Below are 14,641 nucleotides of genomic sequence, written 5' to 3'. Positions count from 1 at the left end.
GTTTTCTTTGGGAATTTTTTTTTTTTCTTTTTTAGGATTTTCATTTGTCTATCAGCCAGAAATGACAAATTCCAGAGGAAGATGTTAAAGTGTATACCTCAGTGGATGATAGTACTGCCCTGCATTTCTCCCGCGTCCTGTCATAGTCATCGCCAGGGCTGGATAGGTTCCGAAATCGGTGTCATCAAACATGGAACCAAAATCCATCAACAGTTCACGGGCCTGATTTGATTCGCAATTACCTAGATGGGCTGGTCTTAATCTCTCCTCGAATCAAACAAGGACTGTGGAGAATCAGCTTCTTTCAATCTGGCTCAGATTTAATTGGGTCATTTCAATCTCAAAACTGAACCGCGTGACCATGTCTTGTTTTATTTATTGCTGGATTGGACTTTTCAAGAAAAGAAAGCCGCGTCGATACTAGCTAGTTGCTAAAATATTATCAATTGTCATTCTGGCATGGTTTGCGCTGTCTTTTTGAAGTCAGATTTTTAAGTAAATGCTCGTGGAGTTGCCTACCTAACGAAAAGGAAGCATAAATAAAAGGATACCTAGATGAATTGCATTTAACCATCTAGTGTTATATTGTTTAGCAACAGACGGTTTTGGCAACCCTGCCTAAGAACCATGATAGTCAAATGCAGCAGAGTAGCAGGTTCGATCCAAAACCTTTATGGGCGTTTTCGGCTAAAATTAAGTCGATGCTTCCAAAATGGCAAAAGGTAAATTCTTCTTCCATCTTCAACAACGATTCACCTAGCTTGTTTCCGAAGATTCATCCGCCTACCTGGCCCATCTCATAGAGCATTTCCATAATAATCCCAAGGGACACAAGCGCCTATCAACCTCAGTAAATTGCATACCATTGACACCGATAATTTCTGATCCATCTCATCTCTTCAATCCACCCTTTGTTAATAGATTGAACATTCTCAACAAGAAGTCAATATGATATAACAAGGGGTAGTACGGATGAGCGTGCGACCTTTTTGTACAATAAGTCACAGAAAGGAAATAAATTCACATATTAGTCAAGATAGCATAAAAGCTATAAATAAACAATGTTTATGGGGGCACACATATCAGAATGAGATGAAATATCATACATTTCAAAAACCTAATCCATAGCTTTTTAATTGCAACCATAATCCGCAAAACATATATATGAATAGTAAATCTCATATCCAAAAGTACTATACCATAAATGGCATATTATACACTGCAAGTTGTATAAATCTCACAGGTCGAATGCCATTTCAAGAAAAAAGTTTTGACTTCATCTACATGTTTATATACATATGCATCAAAGAGCTGGAATCTCGGGGTTTGAGGTAGAACCTTCAGCAACACCCTTGCAAACATCATCTCTGCAGAGAGGGCATACCCTGATGTACCAACATAACGAGTTCAGGACAAAAAGGTCAAAATTCCAACAAAAGCAAACTCGACCAAGAGAACAGCTCAAGTTAAAAAGGAAAAGAAGAGCAAAAGAGAAGAAGGAAGTAGTGATAGATTACCCATGTACTTCTTTGAGCCATTTATCAACACATAACATATGATATTCATGTGAACATGGAAGAACTCTAATTTTATCCCCTTCCTCATAGTCAATCAAGCAAATATGACACCTGTAAAGGAGAAAAGAATACTAACATTGGTCATATAAACAGCATAAATAAACAAAAGACAGTAAAATTTTAGTTCTGAAATCAACTGAAGAACAAAGAATGTTGAGAATTATAAAGAGTAGCAGAAATCTTATGAGATTCACACTGCCATTTCAGGTTTATTTACAATCGTTTATGCCCAATGAGTACTCAAGTTCAAGTTACTGATATATAAACCATGATTATATTACATACAATTAGCTCGATCAAAAATATAACTCATGAGAATCAATGTCTACTTGCTACTTACAACAGCTCCATAAATTCATAGTCCAATTGGAACAAGTATCAAAGCAGAAAATGAAAGGTCGTGTAAATCTCCTGATTCGTCCAGAAAAATGCATTTAAATCTTCAATTTTAAAATTGATAAAATAACTAGATCTGCCTAACTACATATTTCCTACATTCAACCTACCTGCTTAAGCCAGTCTGATTAAACAAAGTAAAATATCCATGCATGCGTATTTTTCTATGAGTTCAGATCCTATGATAACAGTAACAGTAGTACAATCATAACAAAAATGACAATAGTAACAAAACAGCAAACCAAAGGGACTTACTGATGCGCATCATGCATCCCACTCCCAGTTTCATATGACTTTTTATGATTCTTGAGGGGAAATGAATTTACAACAGCTTCAGGAGCAGGACGTGTAAGCATAGATAGTGAAAGAGACGAGCGATGGTGATGAATTTCCTCAAGCACCTACAGATGGAGCAGAATGAGAAATCAAGAAAATGTCATGAACATCCTTTACATTCAGCAAAGATTACTACGGCTGTTCCTTCCACTTCAGTAATAGGTCTTTACACATCATTTCTAACAAATTTAACACAGCTATAAAGGGTTTCCGTGACTAGAATATGAGGGGGTATTTGATAAACCACTTCATGTATATGACTAGTGCTATCAACAAATGAAGACACTTGGAAAGTAAGAGATCTATTTCACCAGTGATCCTCCTACGCAGAAAGGAGAATCGATGTTTTGTCACATAATGTATATTATCAAGACTTCATCAGACAGAAATCTTCAACATGAAGGTTTCACATAATGGACTCAAAAATTTTAGACAATTAGAAAGCCTTTTACCTCAAAAAGTGCACCTGCAAGCATGAATATTTGTGATTGTGAAATGTTTGCATGACTACCGGACTCCTCATCAAGGAATGAGGACTCACATGAACAAGTACCGCGTGGATGACGCCCCGTTGCACACAAAGAACCTTGCCAGCCTTGCTCATCATAGACATCATGAAATCTTTCTGGCATCTGAAATAATGAATTATGATAGCAAACTCTGTGAAGCAAATGTCAGATGGAAAAAGAAAATAAAAAACAATTTTGAGAAAAATGAATGGCAAGTATGAGCATCTTGGAACGTAAAAAAGTTTTATGCATGGTGAAAACTTTTCAAGGGTTATTGGAAAATTAACCCCATATAACCACATATAACAAAAAGAAATGGGATATCTATTACCTCATATCTTGATTGCCATCGTCGTCCACTTCTGTGATCACTCCTAGTGCCAGAGTATCTAGACTCACGACCAGCGCCATCATAATGAAGATCACCACTAAAATCAAGGAGCCATCTGTCATGAGATCCTAGATCATCAGCATGACTAGTTGTAAAAACAACAGTTGGGAAATCACTATTCCGCCTAGAACTGTTTCTTGAGAAAGCATCCCAAAACATCCTTCTAGTATTCCTTCTAGCCTCACGGTTACTAATTTCTGCAATGGTACTAGACAAAATGTTGGAATGTATACTCACCACATCAACCAAAAGCACGCCCATGCCTATTGAACCTTGTTCCCCAGACAATAAGAGAGATCTTGGAAGTGGCTGAGAATTTATAGAGGAACCAGATACATCAGAACTAGATTCAGCTGTATAGCCATCCATACTCGCATCTGCTATGGTCTCCCCATCTGAATGTAGATTCCCAGTATCCTGACCCACAATGCTTGTGAGTGGTGCATCAGAAGAGAGTGACTCCGCAGGTGGCTGAGTTTTTAAGGAAGAACCATCTAGAGGAGCTTCAATGAGACTGTCATTAACATTGACCTGCTGAGAATGTAATTCCGAATTCTCAGAATGATTGCTAAAACTATGTGTGAAGGAAGTATCCCCAACAGAAACACTACTGCTTCCAGTTTCATCGTGGAAATCATTCAACCCAGTTTCCAGTCGAAAGGTTGAAGGAGACTGCTGCTTGGCGCAAACTGACACATGATGATGCTGAGTCAAGTTTTGAGTAGACTCTGTTGATGAATAATCCATATGATCACCTATCTGGAAAGCCAAAAACAGTTTCAGAATCACTCTGGTATATGAAATTCCAGTCAATTTCCAAGACAGTTCTATATAGTCAGGAATTTAAAAAAAAAAAAAAAAAAAAAAGGGAAAAACTGCATGCATAATTGTATGATAATAGGATATCATTTACACGATTTGCAGATTTTAGGTGATTAGAAGTGCAACTTGTAACCATAAAAAGTCAAAAGCGTCTCGGTAACTGGTGGACTTGATGTTTGGTCTCAGGATGGATTAGCGACATAGAGCAATCATTATATTAGCCTTTAGTAAGTCAAAGATGATGATGAACTCAAGATTCTATTGTTTTCATCAATTATTCCATTTTCTCTGCTTTCCTAAGACTAACTTAGCGACAGAGGGAAGCACAGTGAAATTAACCCTTTCAATAACAATAGCTATTGTAATGATCAGCATGAAATTAAAAGCAAGAGAGAAATTGATCTTACATAAAACTCAAGGAATAAAAGGAGCATCAATTGTTTACCTCGATAGGAGTGTGAGAAACAGAGGAGCCACAAAAGAGGGAAGAGAGTAATCTGCGCTTGAGCCCTGACCTGGAACGGCTCGACCCTAACCTGCTATTGCCAGAACCCATTTTTATTTTTATTTTTAGTCTACTGAATATGGAGACCTGAGAGAGAGACGCAGAAGAGTGGAAATGGCAATGAAACAACCACCAAGACTTTTAACTTTACAGACCACCAGCACCGCAAGCACAGAAGTCTGCCTTTACCTTCTCCCAGTGCATCTCAAGCCCTACACGTGAGCATTTAGGCCCACAAAATATTGATATCGGACGGTGCTTTGGAAGTTCTCCGCGTGGGACCTACTTTGGCCTTTGTTTGTAACGACTCCGAGTCGAATGATGTTGGAGACTATGATTTTCCAAACGGTACTAAAGGATTGATTAAAAAATAAAAATTTTCCAATATTATTTACTTTTATGGACATTTTTCAGATAAATATTTTTTAAAAAAATTCAATACAGACATTTATAAAAATTCCCATTCTTCATTAAATTAAACTTCTTAAAATACTTTTCAAATTATCTTGAAGCCAAGCGTTAACAAAACATTGATACTTACATATACTACGAATTCATTAATACAATTGCAAAAATAATAACTTATACTTCCTTAACACAAAGAAATTAATTTACAGTTCAAAATATTAATGTTACTATATAATTTGAAATTATTTATTATATAAAATTACATTTTAATTAATAAAAATAATTTTTTAATATAAAATTTCAACTATAAAATATATTTTATTTAATAAATATAAAATTTAAATCAATAAATTATTATGCTAATTAAATAAAATTTCAAAAACTATATTATAATTTACCATCAATTTTTCATCACTTAAATCTTAACTATAATTATAAATATCCTCTATACCCTAAAAGTTTTAAATTTTTAATTTTTTTTTATGAGTGTGTTTATAAATAGTTCAAGCTCATATAAAGATAATTTGTCAATAATTAAATTAAATTTTTACATTTAAATTTATACACTCTTTCGATACACTTTAATTTTGGATACACTTTAATTGATTCTAAACATAATACAAATATCAAATATCTAATCTTAAATTCATTTTTATGTAAACTTGAATTTATATTAAGTTTTTTTTTTTTTTTTGTTTAATAGGCCAATTCATTGTCCGTTAAAATTATTAGCAATTTATCAAAAAGAGAAATTCATTAATAAAGAAGCCACCCATCATCAGCCCAAATAAGTAGAGTTATAATGCAGCTTAGTGTCCCTAAAAAGCTAGCCCTAAGGAAATATAGAGCCCAAACACCCACAATCTTAAAAACCAAGACCTAAGGATGAAGCTAGAGAAGGCAAGCAACACAGCGCCGTCAGCTCCCGTTCGCCAATGGGAAGAAGACCATTTGGGGTTCCAGAAAAAGAAGCATCCTGCAGAGCTCACACCCATAAAAACAAGCCTGTGCTTTGGGGTGACCAGATTTAGATTCAAATTGAAAAATTAAATCGAATCAATTCAGTTTTATCGATTTAATTTTAAAATTTAATCAGCTCGATTCAATTTTACATTATATAAAATTCGATTATCTCGATTTGATTCGATTTTAAAGAGAAAAAAATTAATTAAACCAAATCAAATCGAATAATAATTTATATATTCAAATCAAACCCAATCAATTTTTATAAAAAATTTATGAATTACATTTAATTATATACATATATATATATATTAATTATTTAATTTTATTAATTAATAATTATTAAATTTAAATTAAAGTCAAAATTAAATCAAATAATTTAAAAATCAAGTCTAAATTAAAAATTAATTAAAAATCAAAATCAATCAATTTAAAGTAAACTGAACCGAAATACAACAGTTTGAATTAATTTTTCACTTATTTCGATTTGATTCTATTTTTAAAATACATAATTTAATTTTTATAATTTAATTCGATTCGATTCGAACCGAATGCTCCCTATCTGTGCCGACTAAATTGCAAGCACCTATAGCAAGAGTATACTACCAGTTTTGTTTTTTTTTTCAATCATAAAAACTCAAGTCTTAGCATTGGGGTAATTGACTAGACAAATATAAACACTCGAGATAAACAAACATGACTCATCAGCCACACAAATAAAGTTAAAAATGTACTCAAAATTGTGTCAACATACATTTTGCATTCTGCAGTCTCACTTCCAAAAGTATTAAAAGACTAGAACATAATCCAGGTTGTCAAAAGGACTAACTTCTTTCATGGACTTCATCTAAATGATCATGAAACAGCCACTGTCATCTCATATGAGCTTTTAAGAAAGCTGCATGATAACATAAAATCAAGCCTCTCAAATCGCTGTGAAAGCCTTCTTTGCACCACCAGAAGACCCTGCTGGAATGACCTTCAGCACATTGAACCTCACCGTCTTTGACAATGGCCTTCAAAATTGAAAATAGATATTCACATACAACACTGCCTCAAGGCATGGACTAAAATTAAAATGAATTTAACGCACCATATACTACACACCTGCATTGGCCAATGATAACATGATCTCCTTCTTTGACACGAAAGCAAGGGGATATGTGTGCTGGGATATTTGAGTGCCGTTTCTCATACCTGAATGAGTTGCCAGCAAGTAAATAAGCTCTCAGTTGAGGAATAAATTAATCACGAGGAATGAATAAATGAATTTCTTGCCTCTGGTATTTCTTGATGAAGTGAAGATAATTCCTCCGTACAATAATGGTTCTTGTCATTTTTGCACTGTGGCAAGTGCCAGCAAGAATACGGCCTCTAATAGAGACATTGCCAGTAAAAGGGCATTTCTTGTCAATATATGTTCCTGTCAACAACAATAAAACCTCAATAATCAAAATGCAGTTTTTACGGAACTTACCAATACAGCCATCACTGTAGCCAGCCACTACATTGTAACTACCATATTTTCTTTGCTTAGAAAGCAATGATGAAGTATGGAAACTGGGTAGTCATTAAGGTATACAAAAATTCACATGATCAACCAAATTCTGTGGAGAACATCATGCAGTACATAATTCATAAGAAACTCAAGAACACAAGCCAAAGAAGTCAGAAGAATAATACAGTTATGAATAGTTCAACGGTAAGTAACACACAAAGCAAAAACTTTAGTAATCAATACATAAGCTAATGGTTGCTTTATTTCAATGGTATTCATATACCCAAACCCTGGTTAGAGAATGCATATTGATCCATCAAGTTCAACAAAAAGCATTTACAGGAAACGTCTCCAAGACAACTTTTCCACGACAATCACAAGTAATGGACCTAGAAGCAACATCCCTGATCCTAAGGATCTCCAAATAGTTGTACGGTATACATAATGCTGTGACCATATCAGGGTCACATAACTATTCCAACAAAAGCATCAAGATCTTCTACCCATATCAACAAATTTCTCTTCTCAAAGAGTTCAGCCCAAAATGAAACCCAAACTAACCCAATAAAAATACAAAAAGTCCACAAAAATGAAATGTGTATAGAAATAACAGTTCAAATTCACAAGAGACAGTGGATAAAAACCATATGTAAAAGGAGCAAAATGGAAGTAAAAAGCAACAAACCTTCAATGGCCTCTCTGGGTGTCTTGAAACCCAATCCGATGCTTTTCCAGAAGCGGTTTCCACCTTTACCAGGCCTCTTTCCTTTTCCAGATTTCTTGGAGCTGTAAAAATAAAAATAAATCAGATAACATTAATGCTCTGGGTGGGGGTGAGGAAAAGGTAAATAAGGGTAAGAAGGGATAAGTAACTATTATAATCTTATTTGGGTTAGTAAAAGATAAGGGTAAGTAAGTTAGTAAAAGATAAGGGTAAGGGTAAGACTTATACTCTCTTACCTCATCCCAATTTTTCTTATGTAAGCAAGGGAGAGAGGGGAGAGAGGAGGAGGAGAGAACTGAAAATTACTTTATTTTTTATTTTTTTATTGTATCCTTATTTTTTTATTAAAAATACAATTATTCCCGTTAAAAATAAACCTAGCATAACACTACAAATAAATATCTTCTCTCTCGCGATTACTCATACATATTTTCTTTGCTTTCAATCATTTATTTTAAAATAGTTTGCTACAATTATTATACTTCAATTATTATTTTTTTATTTATTCTTTTAATAGTATTATTATGCTTCAATTATCATTTTTTTTCTAAATAATCTATTTTTTATTCAATTTTTATTAGATCTACGCTTTATTATTTTTATTATTTTGATCTATTAATTTAATTTTATGATTTATTTATATTGAACCATTATTATTTATAAATTTAAGATTTATCGCAGTAAATCTAACATTTAATAAATTATCTAATAAAAAAAATATTTTTTCACTTCTAATAATTATTTATCCTTCTTTCAACTATTTACAAACATTATATTTCCTTAACTTTCCATTAATGAAATTCTTTCCAAACCTGAGAATTTTTATTATAATCATCTTCACCCTTTCCCTTTCTTACTCTCCTTCCATTAATTAACCTTCCCTCACTCAGAGCCTAAGGCAGCTCCAAATACAAAAGATGGCAGCAGTTTACTAAATAGGGAATATACCTCAGGAAAACCTTGGGTTGCTTCAAAAATGCTTTCTCCGTCTGCATCAAAAGGTGATATTGATATACAAAAGTAAGCATCAGATACAAATTGTATAAAAACAATACATTGTTTGGTTGCTGTCTTGCAGAGAAAGCAAAGCACCAAAAAGAAATTATGTAGAAACTACAGTTATGTGAAGTTTCAAATACTTTTGTGCATGACACAAGAAAAACTGAATAGCTGAATATCTGATTACCCTTTCTCAGCAAGCAAACAGAGCACAAAGCTAAAAAGAATTACAGAATAGAGAACTGTACCTGTTCCGCCATGGTCGAGGATGGGCTGCTGATAGGAAGCAGGAAACAATAGACGAGGGGAGAAAAAACCCTAGACGGTTGCTTATATAGTGGGCTTCATGGGCTTTGTATTTTATACAGTTTGGGCCGTCCATTGAACCCGACAAGATCAAAGGACTCGAAAGTCAAAACGAAGCGTTGCCTTAGAGACCGCTCCATTTCTATAATTCTGTTACATCTCATACGGTGTCGCATCCTTCTTGTAGATTTATAGATGCCCCAAGTGTCTCACTAACCAATCACATCAGCACTCATTCGCTGCCCAGTGCCAACTCCAAACGCTCTCGTTTCTCCACTCCGACCTTGCGAGATCCGAGCGACTCAACTATCTGAAAATGCTGCGCCGAGCCACCGGACTCCTGGCCCGACCCATTCTTAGCTGCAGGGCTCGACCCTTCTCGACGGATCTCCCGGCCCCTCAGACCACTGACTCCAGCTTCGTGGAAGCGTGGAAGAAAGTGATCCCAAACATGGAGCCACCCAAGACCCCTCTCTCCTTCATGCAGCCCCGCCCTCCTACTCCCTCTTCTATCCCTTCCAAACTCACCGTTAGCTTCGTGCTCCCCTATGCTTCTGAGTTGTCCAATAAAGAGGTGCGTATGTAATCGGTTAATTTATCTTTTCTCCATTAATGTGAAAAAAATTGTCCTTTTCTTTGATTGTCTGGTTGATTAGGATAGAAATGCTACTTATGTTCATCCTTGGAATTGATTGTCCATATTTTCATTATGGGTCTCTGCGGAACGCCTACATTCTGCTTTGAAGCTTACCTTTTTTATCTTTCGTGTGATTTTCGACCTGGTAATGCTCTAATTCTTTGGTTCATGTCGGTTTTTAGTTTGAACACAACTCATGCTTGCCTTCCTGTTTGTGTCAAAACGATTGAGTTATGCTGTAGTTAAGAGAACGACTATAGAGTTTGATATTCGATAGGGTGTCTCTGTTTTCCCAATTTCAAGTTTCAACACCAGTATCATAAACTACTCCGTGCTGACATAAATTTTCAATTTTAAGAGGCTAAGATTTTCATGGGAATGTAAGAATTAGTTTGGATCGTCTCATATATTCCTCATGACTGGTTGGGGAAAATTGGTGTAAACAGAAGAATTCATACTCAGATATGTTACATATTACTAGAGAAACTTAGAAACAGCTTGGGCTTCATTTCTGAGCTCCCTTGATATCTTTATAAGTTATAGGCTAGGTGGTATGAGCTTTTTTTTTAACTTTTGGCCTTATTTCTTGCTTTAGCTTTGACAAGCAAATAATGGAATATAGCTTAATCACCTATCACATCATGGTTAAAGTTTGATCTCATGCCACAGCAATTTTTCTCTAAACGATCTGAATGGAGAAAAAATGATCTATCTAGCTGGAGAATTAGGTAGATTTTACTAATACATAGTCATGTTGAATTGAATTGAATTGAATTGTAAATCATTTGCAACCCTTGCTTCAAATTTCATATAATGGAGAAGTATCTGCAAAAGATTGGTAAATGCCTCATGCATTTTCACAATAAAGCTCTAAATTAATTTCATGCTTGTGTATTATTATGGTGCTTTTTGGAAATTGCTATAGGAATTTATGAGAGTTCTTAATCATGTTGCCGCTCAACACATTCTGATGATAAAATTCAATGCCACTATTTTACTTATTGAGGGTCAGCTAATGTAAAATGAACATATAGATGAAATTTCCCCTTTTCTGCTGTCTTCTTCTTGTAGTTCACTCTGTGCTGCCATCAACCTAATAGAGATAATAGACTTCTGTTGTAAAATTTACTTCTTCAACTTTTGACCTGACACAAGCTTGATTGACTAATTGATCCTGTCTTTATTGCCATCATCATAACCATAACCAATTGTTTGAGTGGGCACTTCTATTACCATACATCATCCTGCTGAACTTTTTCTGTGGCACTCCTTTTCTCTTTCCCCTGCCATTTTCCCTCTCTCTTTTGGTGACTGTCTTTATTCTATCTGGTTTAGTTTATAGGCTTAAAAGAAAATATGAAAATCTTTACCCCTTGTTTGGATTTTGGAAACTAGAATTTTATAAGAATTCGATTCAATTATCTTTTTTAGTCGATTATCATATTTGGAATAAAAAAATTTATTTTTTTTAATTAAAAAAATTCATTTTAAAAGAAATAGAAATCAAGCATGATTGTTGAGTTGAGTGGAGAAAATGAATTCATATAGCCGACCTCAAATTTTTGGGATAAAGGCTTAGTTGAGTTGTAGAAATCAAGCATTGTGTGAGAAGTCAATTGAATTCTTTTCTTGTAAATGATTTATTTCAAAGGAAGTCTTAAAGGTTTTGTTTGATAGCATTTTATAAAACAGTGAAAATTTTCTGTTTACATTAAAGATTGTTTGGATATGCTGCTACCTTTCCCCAAAGTTCTGAGAGCAGAAACTGCAGTTGTGGTGAAGGTTGGGAGAGTTCTGCTCATTCCACTTAATTATATTAACTATATGATTAATTGCAATCATCATGATTCTACTGCAGTTCTGAATTACTTTGTTTTGCTTGTTTCTTGGGTCATTTTCTTTTGACCTTCATTAGCCATATGATGACAAGTGATGGACAGGTCTGCAATTCATAAACTTGAACTTTCTGCCCCATATACTAAATGCAAGGTGGATAAGTTGAAATTGTTTATCTTCTTTAATCTTGTTAAAAAATATTTAATTTCATCCTATAGAGGGTGTTAATGAGGATTTAGTTTCCTGAATCCCTTATTTCAAGGGAGAGACCTGTATTTTTTTAATTTTATAGTGTGATTAAATTTGTTAGAAGAAGCTTTAAAATCAATAAGCTGAAGGTAATATGTCATAACCATCAAGTTTTACTTTTCTTGAATGCTTTGTGCAGGTTGACATGGTTATAATTCCATCAACAACAGGGCAAATGGGTGTTCTTCCTGGACACGTATCAACAATTGCAGAGTTGAAACCTGGGTTATTATCTGTGCATGAAGGGAATGAAGTGACAAAGTATTTTGTTAGCAGTGGCTTTGCATTCATCCATGCAAATTCTTTTGCAGATATAATTGCTGTTGAGGCTGTGCCACTTGATCAAATTGATGCCAGCCTGGTGCAGAAGGGACTTGCAGAGTTCACCCAGAAGCTAAGCTCAGCCTCAACTGACCTGGAGAAAGCTGAAGCCCAAATTGGAGTTGATGTGCATAGTGCTCTCAACGCTGCTCTTACAGGCTAGTGTTAGCGGTCCTGCTTCTGAGCCTTTTTTTTTTTTTTTTCTGTTAAGTCTACCTCATTCACACTTGAACTTGTGGGCTGAAGTATTAACTTTTCTCAACCTCTTTAGTGAACCTGGGTTTTTTTTTTTTTTTTTTTTCTAATTTCTTCAATCAAAATTTGAATGCCTTTATCTGGTTTTCATGGAGTTAAGCAAGATGCCAAGGTGCCAGTTATTTTTGAATTCTACTCAACACTTGGGACTCTTCTCTATTAAACTAGATTTATACCCGCACAAAATTTATTTATTTATTTATTTTGAAAGTGTGGAACAAATTGATTACAGGTGAAATAACAAATAATTATAGAACATTGAAATGTTAACAATTTTGTAAGTGCTTTACATATTTTATTTCAATCCTTTATAATTTCAGCAAATTGATTAGGATGTCTATTTTAATAAAATAATTTTTAAAAAAAAATAGAATAATAAAAAGCAATTAGCAAAACCGAGATGATATGTTTTTTTCAGATGTTTGAATAAAAAAGGTAATAGCATTATTGTACAATTATTAACCATGAGTTTTACTATACATGTACAAAAATATGATAACTTCTCTCAACATATGATTATTATTATTATTATAGTTTCCAAAAATAACAATAATAATGAAAGATTTCACTCAGCAGAATGGATCGTTTCAAAAAAAGAGAAAGAACTCAGCAAAATCGATCATACCCGCTTGTAAATGTCCGAAAGAGAGAGATCCTTAAATTTAAAATATATGTATATATATATATATATATATATATATATATATATATATATATATATATATATATATATATATACTTGTCGTCAATAATATAAATCAGTAGCAAAATTTCATGGCTTATTATTGTTAAGAAGAAAATATCAATTTTTAATACATTCATCAATGACAAGTTATTTAATACAAAGTCGTTATTAATATGATTTAGCAACGACTTATCCATCTTTAATATTTTCAATGGCAATAAATTATTATGTTCGCTAATATTTTTAACAATAAGAAGCTACTTAATACAAATTCATCATTAATAATTTTTAGTTACAATTTATCCATCTCTAAATCTATAAATATTATTAATTTCTAATATTACTATAATTAGTATAAATTAAAATGTAAATATTATTTTAATAATAAATATACTTATAGTAAAAAATTCTATTATAACTCTTTATTTATAAAATTATAGTATTATAATAAAAAATTATTATTAAAAAATAATTATTTAATTAACATAAAAATAAGATCATTATTAAAAATTAACTATTTAGTTAAATAAAAATTTGTATTTATGTAATGATATAAAAATTTAATCCTATTTGGTGACAAACATTTTATTTGTTTTAAATTTATAGTTTTCTTTTAAATATTAGTAATTGATAATTTTTACATTTACACACTCTATTCAAGTCATAATACTTAAACTTTATTAATTTTGATTTATAATTGGATTTTTTTTTCTTTCGTCACTATATTTTTATCTACCTTTTTTTTTTCGATTAGCAAAATCTATCTGTAAGTCTTTAAATTTTTTAAGTTTTTGCACCGTCACAGGTATCATTCATGTGATGGTAATTGTATGTGAACGTAATCATTAAAATTTTATTATTATTTCTAATATCAAATGAAATTAATATTCCAGCAAATTTAATGATATTTGTATAGGTTAAGATAAATTGATTTTAATATTTTATTCATGATTAATATTAATGCATCATATAATATTTAGAATGATTAACATCACTTTTTATGTAAGAAAGTGCATTTTACATATGATTATATGATATTAATTTTCTTAGGTTTATCTAGGTTAAATGTAACTTAATTATAATTAGTTAATAGCCTTATGTGAATTAAAATATTTTTTATTTTTTAATTTATTAATCAATCTCAGTAAGGTTGTTGATTTTGATCATAAAATTGTAAAAAAAATTAATTATATTTTTACATATATTTATTTAAAAAGTTATACT

General features: G+C 32.7%; 3 protein-coding genes across 3 annotated transcripts; 1 reads left to right on the top strand and 2 right to left on the bottom strand.

Annotated features, from left to right (window-relative positions):
* Positions 1-1,107: 1,107 nt before the first annotated feature.
* LOC110649059 (uncharacterized RING finger protein C4G3.12c) lies at positions 1,108-4,693 on the bottom strand. The gene is made up of 6 exons (XM_021803466.2): positions 4,477-4,693; positions 3,150-3,968; positions 2,762-2,941; positions 2,229-2,374; positions 1,518-1,628; positions 1,108-1,385 (listed from the first exon to the last, which is right to left on the bottom strand). The coding sequence occupies exons 1-6, from the start codon at positions 4,585-4,587 to the stop codon at positions 1,304-1,306; spliced, it is 1,449 nt and encodes a 482-aa protein (XP_021659158.2). The 5' UTR covers positions 4,588-4,693; the 3' UTR covers positions 1,108-1,303.
* Positions 4,694-6,594: 1,901 nt separating this feature from the next.
* Positions 6,595-9,490, bottom strand: LOC110649049 (40S ribosomal protein S11). The gene is made up of 6 exons (XM_021803452.2): positions 9,377-9,490; positions 9,078-9,118; positions 8,091-8,191; positions 7,186-7,330; positions 7,015-7,104; positions 6,595-6,923 (listed from the first exon to the last, which is right to left on the bottom strand). The coding sequence occupies exons 1-6, from the start codon at positions 9,386-9,388 to the stop codon at positions 6,833-6,835; spliced, it is 480 nt and encodes a 159-aa protein (XP_021659144.1). The 5' UTR covers positions 9,389-9,490; the 3' UTR covers positions 6,595-6,832.
* A 149-nt stretch (positions 9,491-9,639) lies between these two features.
* LOC110649039 (ATP synthase subunit delta', mitochondrial) lies at positions 9,640-12,822 on the top strand. The gene is made up of 2 exons (XM_021803441.2): positions 9,640-10,008; positions 12,296-12,822. Exons 1-2 carry the CDS (start codon positions 9,751-9,753, stop codon positions 12,638-12,640), a joined length of 603 nt encoding a protein of 200 aa, XP_021659133.1. The 5' UTR covers positions 9,640-9,750; the 3' UTR covers positions 12,641-12,822.
* The last annotated feature ends 1,819 nt before the right edge of the window (positions 12,823-14,641 follow it).

Source organism: Hevea brasiliensis, chromosome 2 (genome assembly GCF_030052815.1).
Source record: "Hevea brasiliensis isolate MT/VB/25A 57/8 chromosome 2, ASM3005281v1, whole genome shotgun sequence".
NCBI classification, from domain to species: Eukaryota; Viridiplantae; Streptophyta; class Magnoliopsida; order Malpighiales; family Euphorbiaceae; genus Hevea; species Hevea brasiliensis.
Note: the sequence above shows the minus strand (reverse complement) of the source record. Positions and strands in the feature narration are given on the sequence as shown.

Excerpts from the sequence above, each read along its gene's own strand:
- LOC110649059 (XM_021803466.2), bottom strand. The coding sequence starts at position 4,587 with ATGGGTTCTGGCAATAGCAGGTTAGGGTCGAGCCGTTCCAGGTCAGGG. Across the intron at positions 2,942-3,149 it reads GATGGCAATCAAGATATGAG|ATGCCAGAAAGATTTCATGA; the intron begins GTAATAGATATC and ends TCATTATTTCAG. Across the intron at positions 2,375-2,761 it reads TTGCAGGTGCACTTTTTGAG|GTGCTTGAGGAAATTCATCA; the intron begins GTAAAAGGCTTT and ends CTCCATCTGTAG.
- LOC110649049 (XM_021803452.2), bottom strand. Across the intron at positions 8,192-9,077 it reads CAACCCAAGGTTTTCCTGAG|CTCCAAGAAATCTGGAAAAG; the intron begins GTATATTCCCTA and ends TTATTTTTACAG. Across the intron at positions 6,924-7,014 it reads GTTATCATTGGCCAATGCAG|GCCATTGTCAAAGACGGTGA; the intron begins GTGTGTAGTATA and ends TCAATTTTGAAG.
- LOC110649039 (XM_021803441.2), top strand. The coding sequence starts at position 9,751 with ATGCTGCGCCGAGCCACCGGACTCCTGGCCCGACCCATTCTTAGCTGC. Across the intron at positions 10,009-12,295 it reads CTGAGTTGTCCAATAAAGAG|GTTGACATGGTTATAATTCC; the intron begins GTGCGTATGTAA and ends TGCTTTGTGCAG.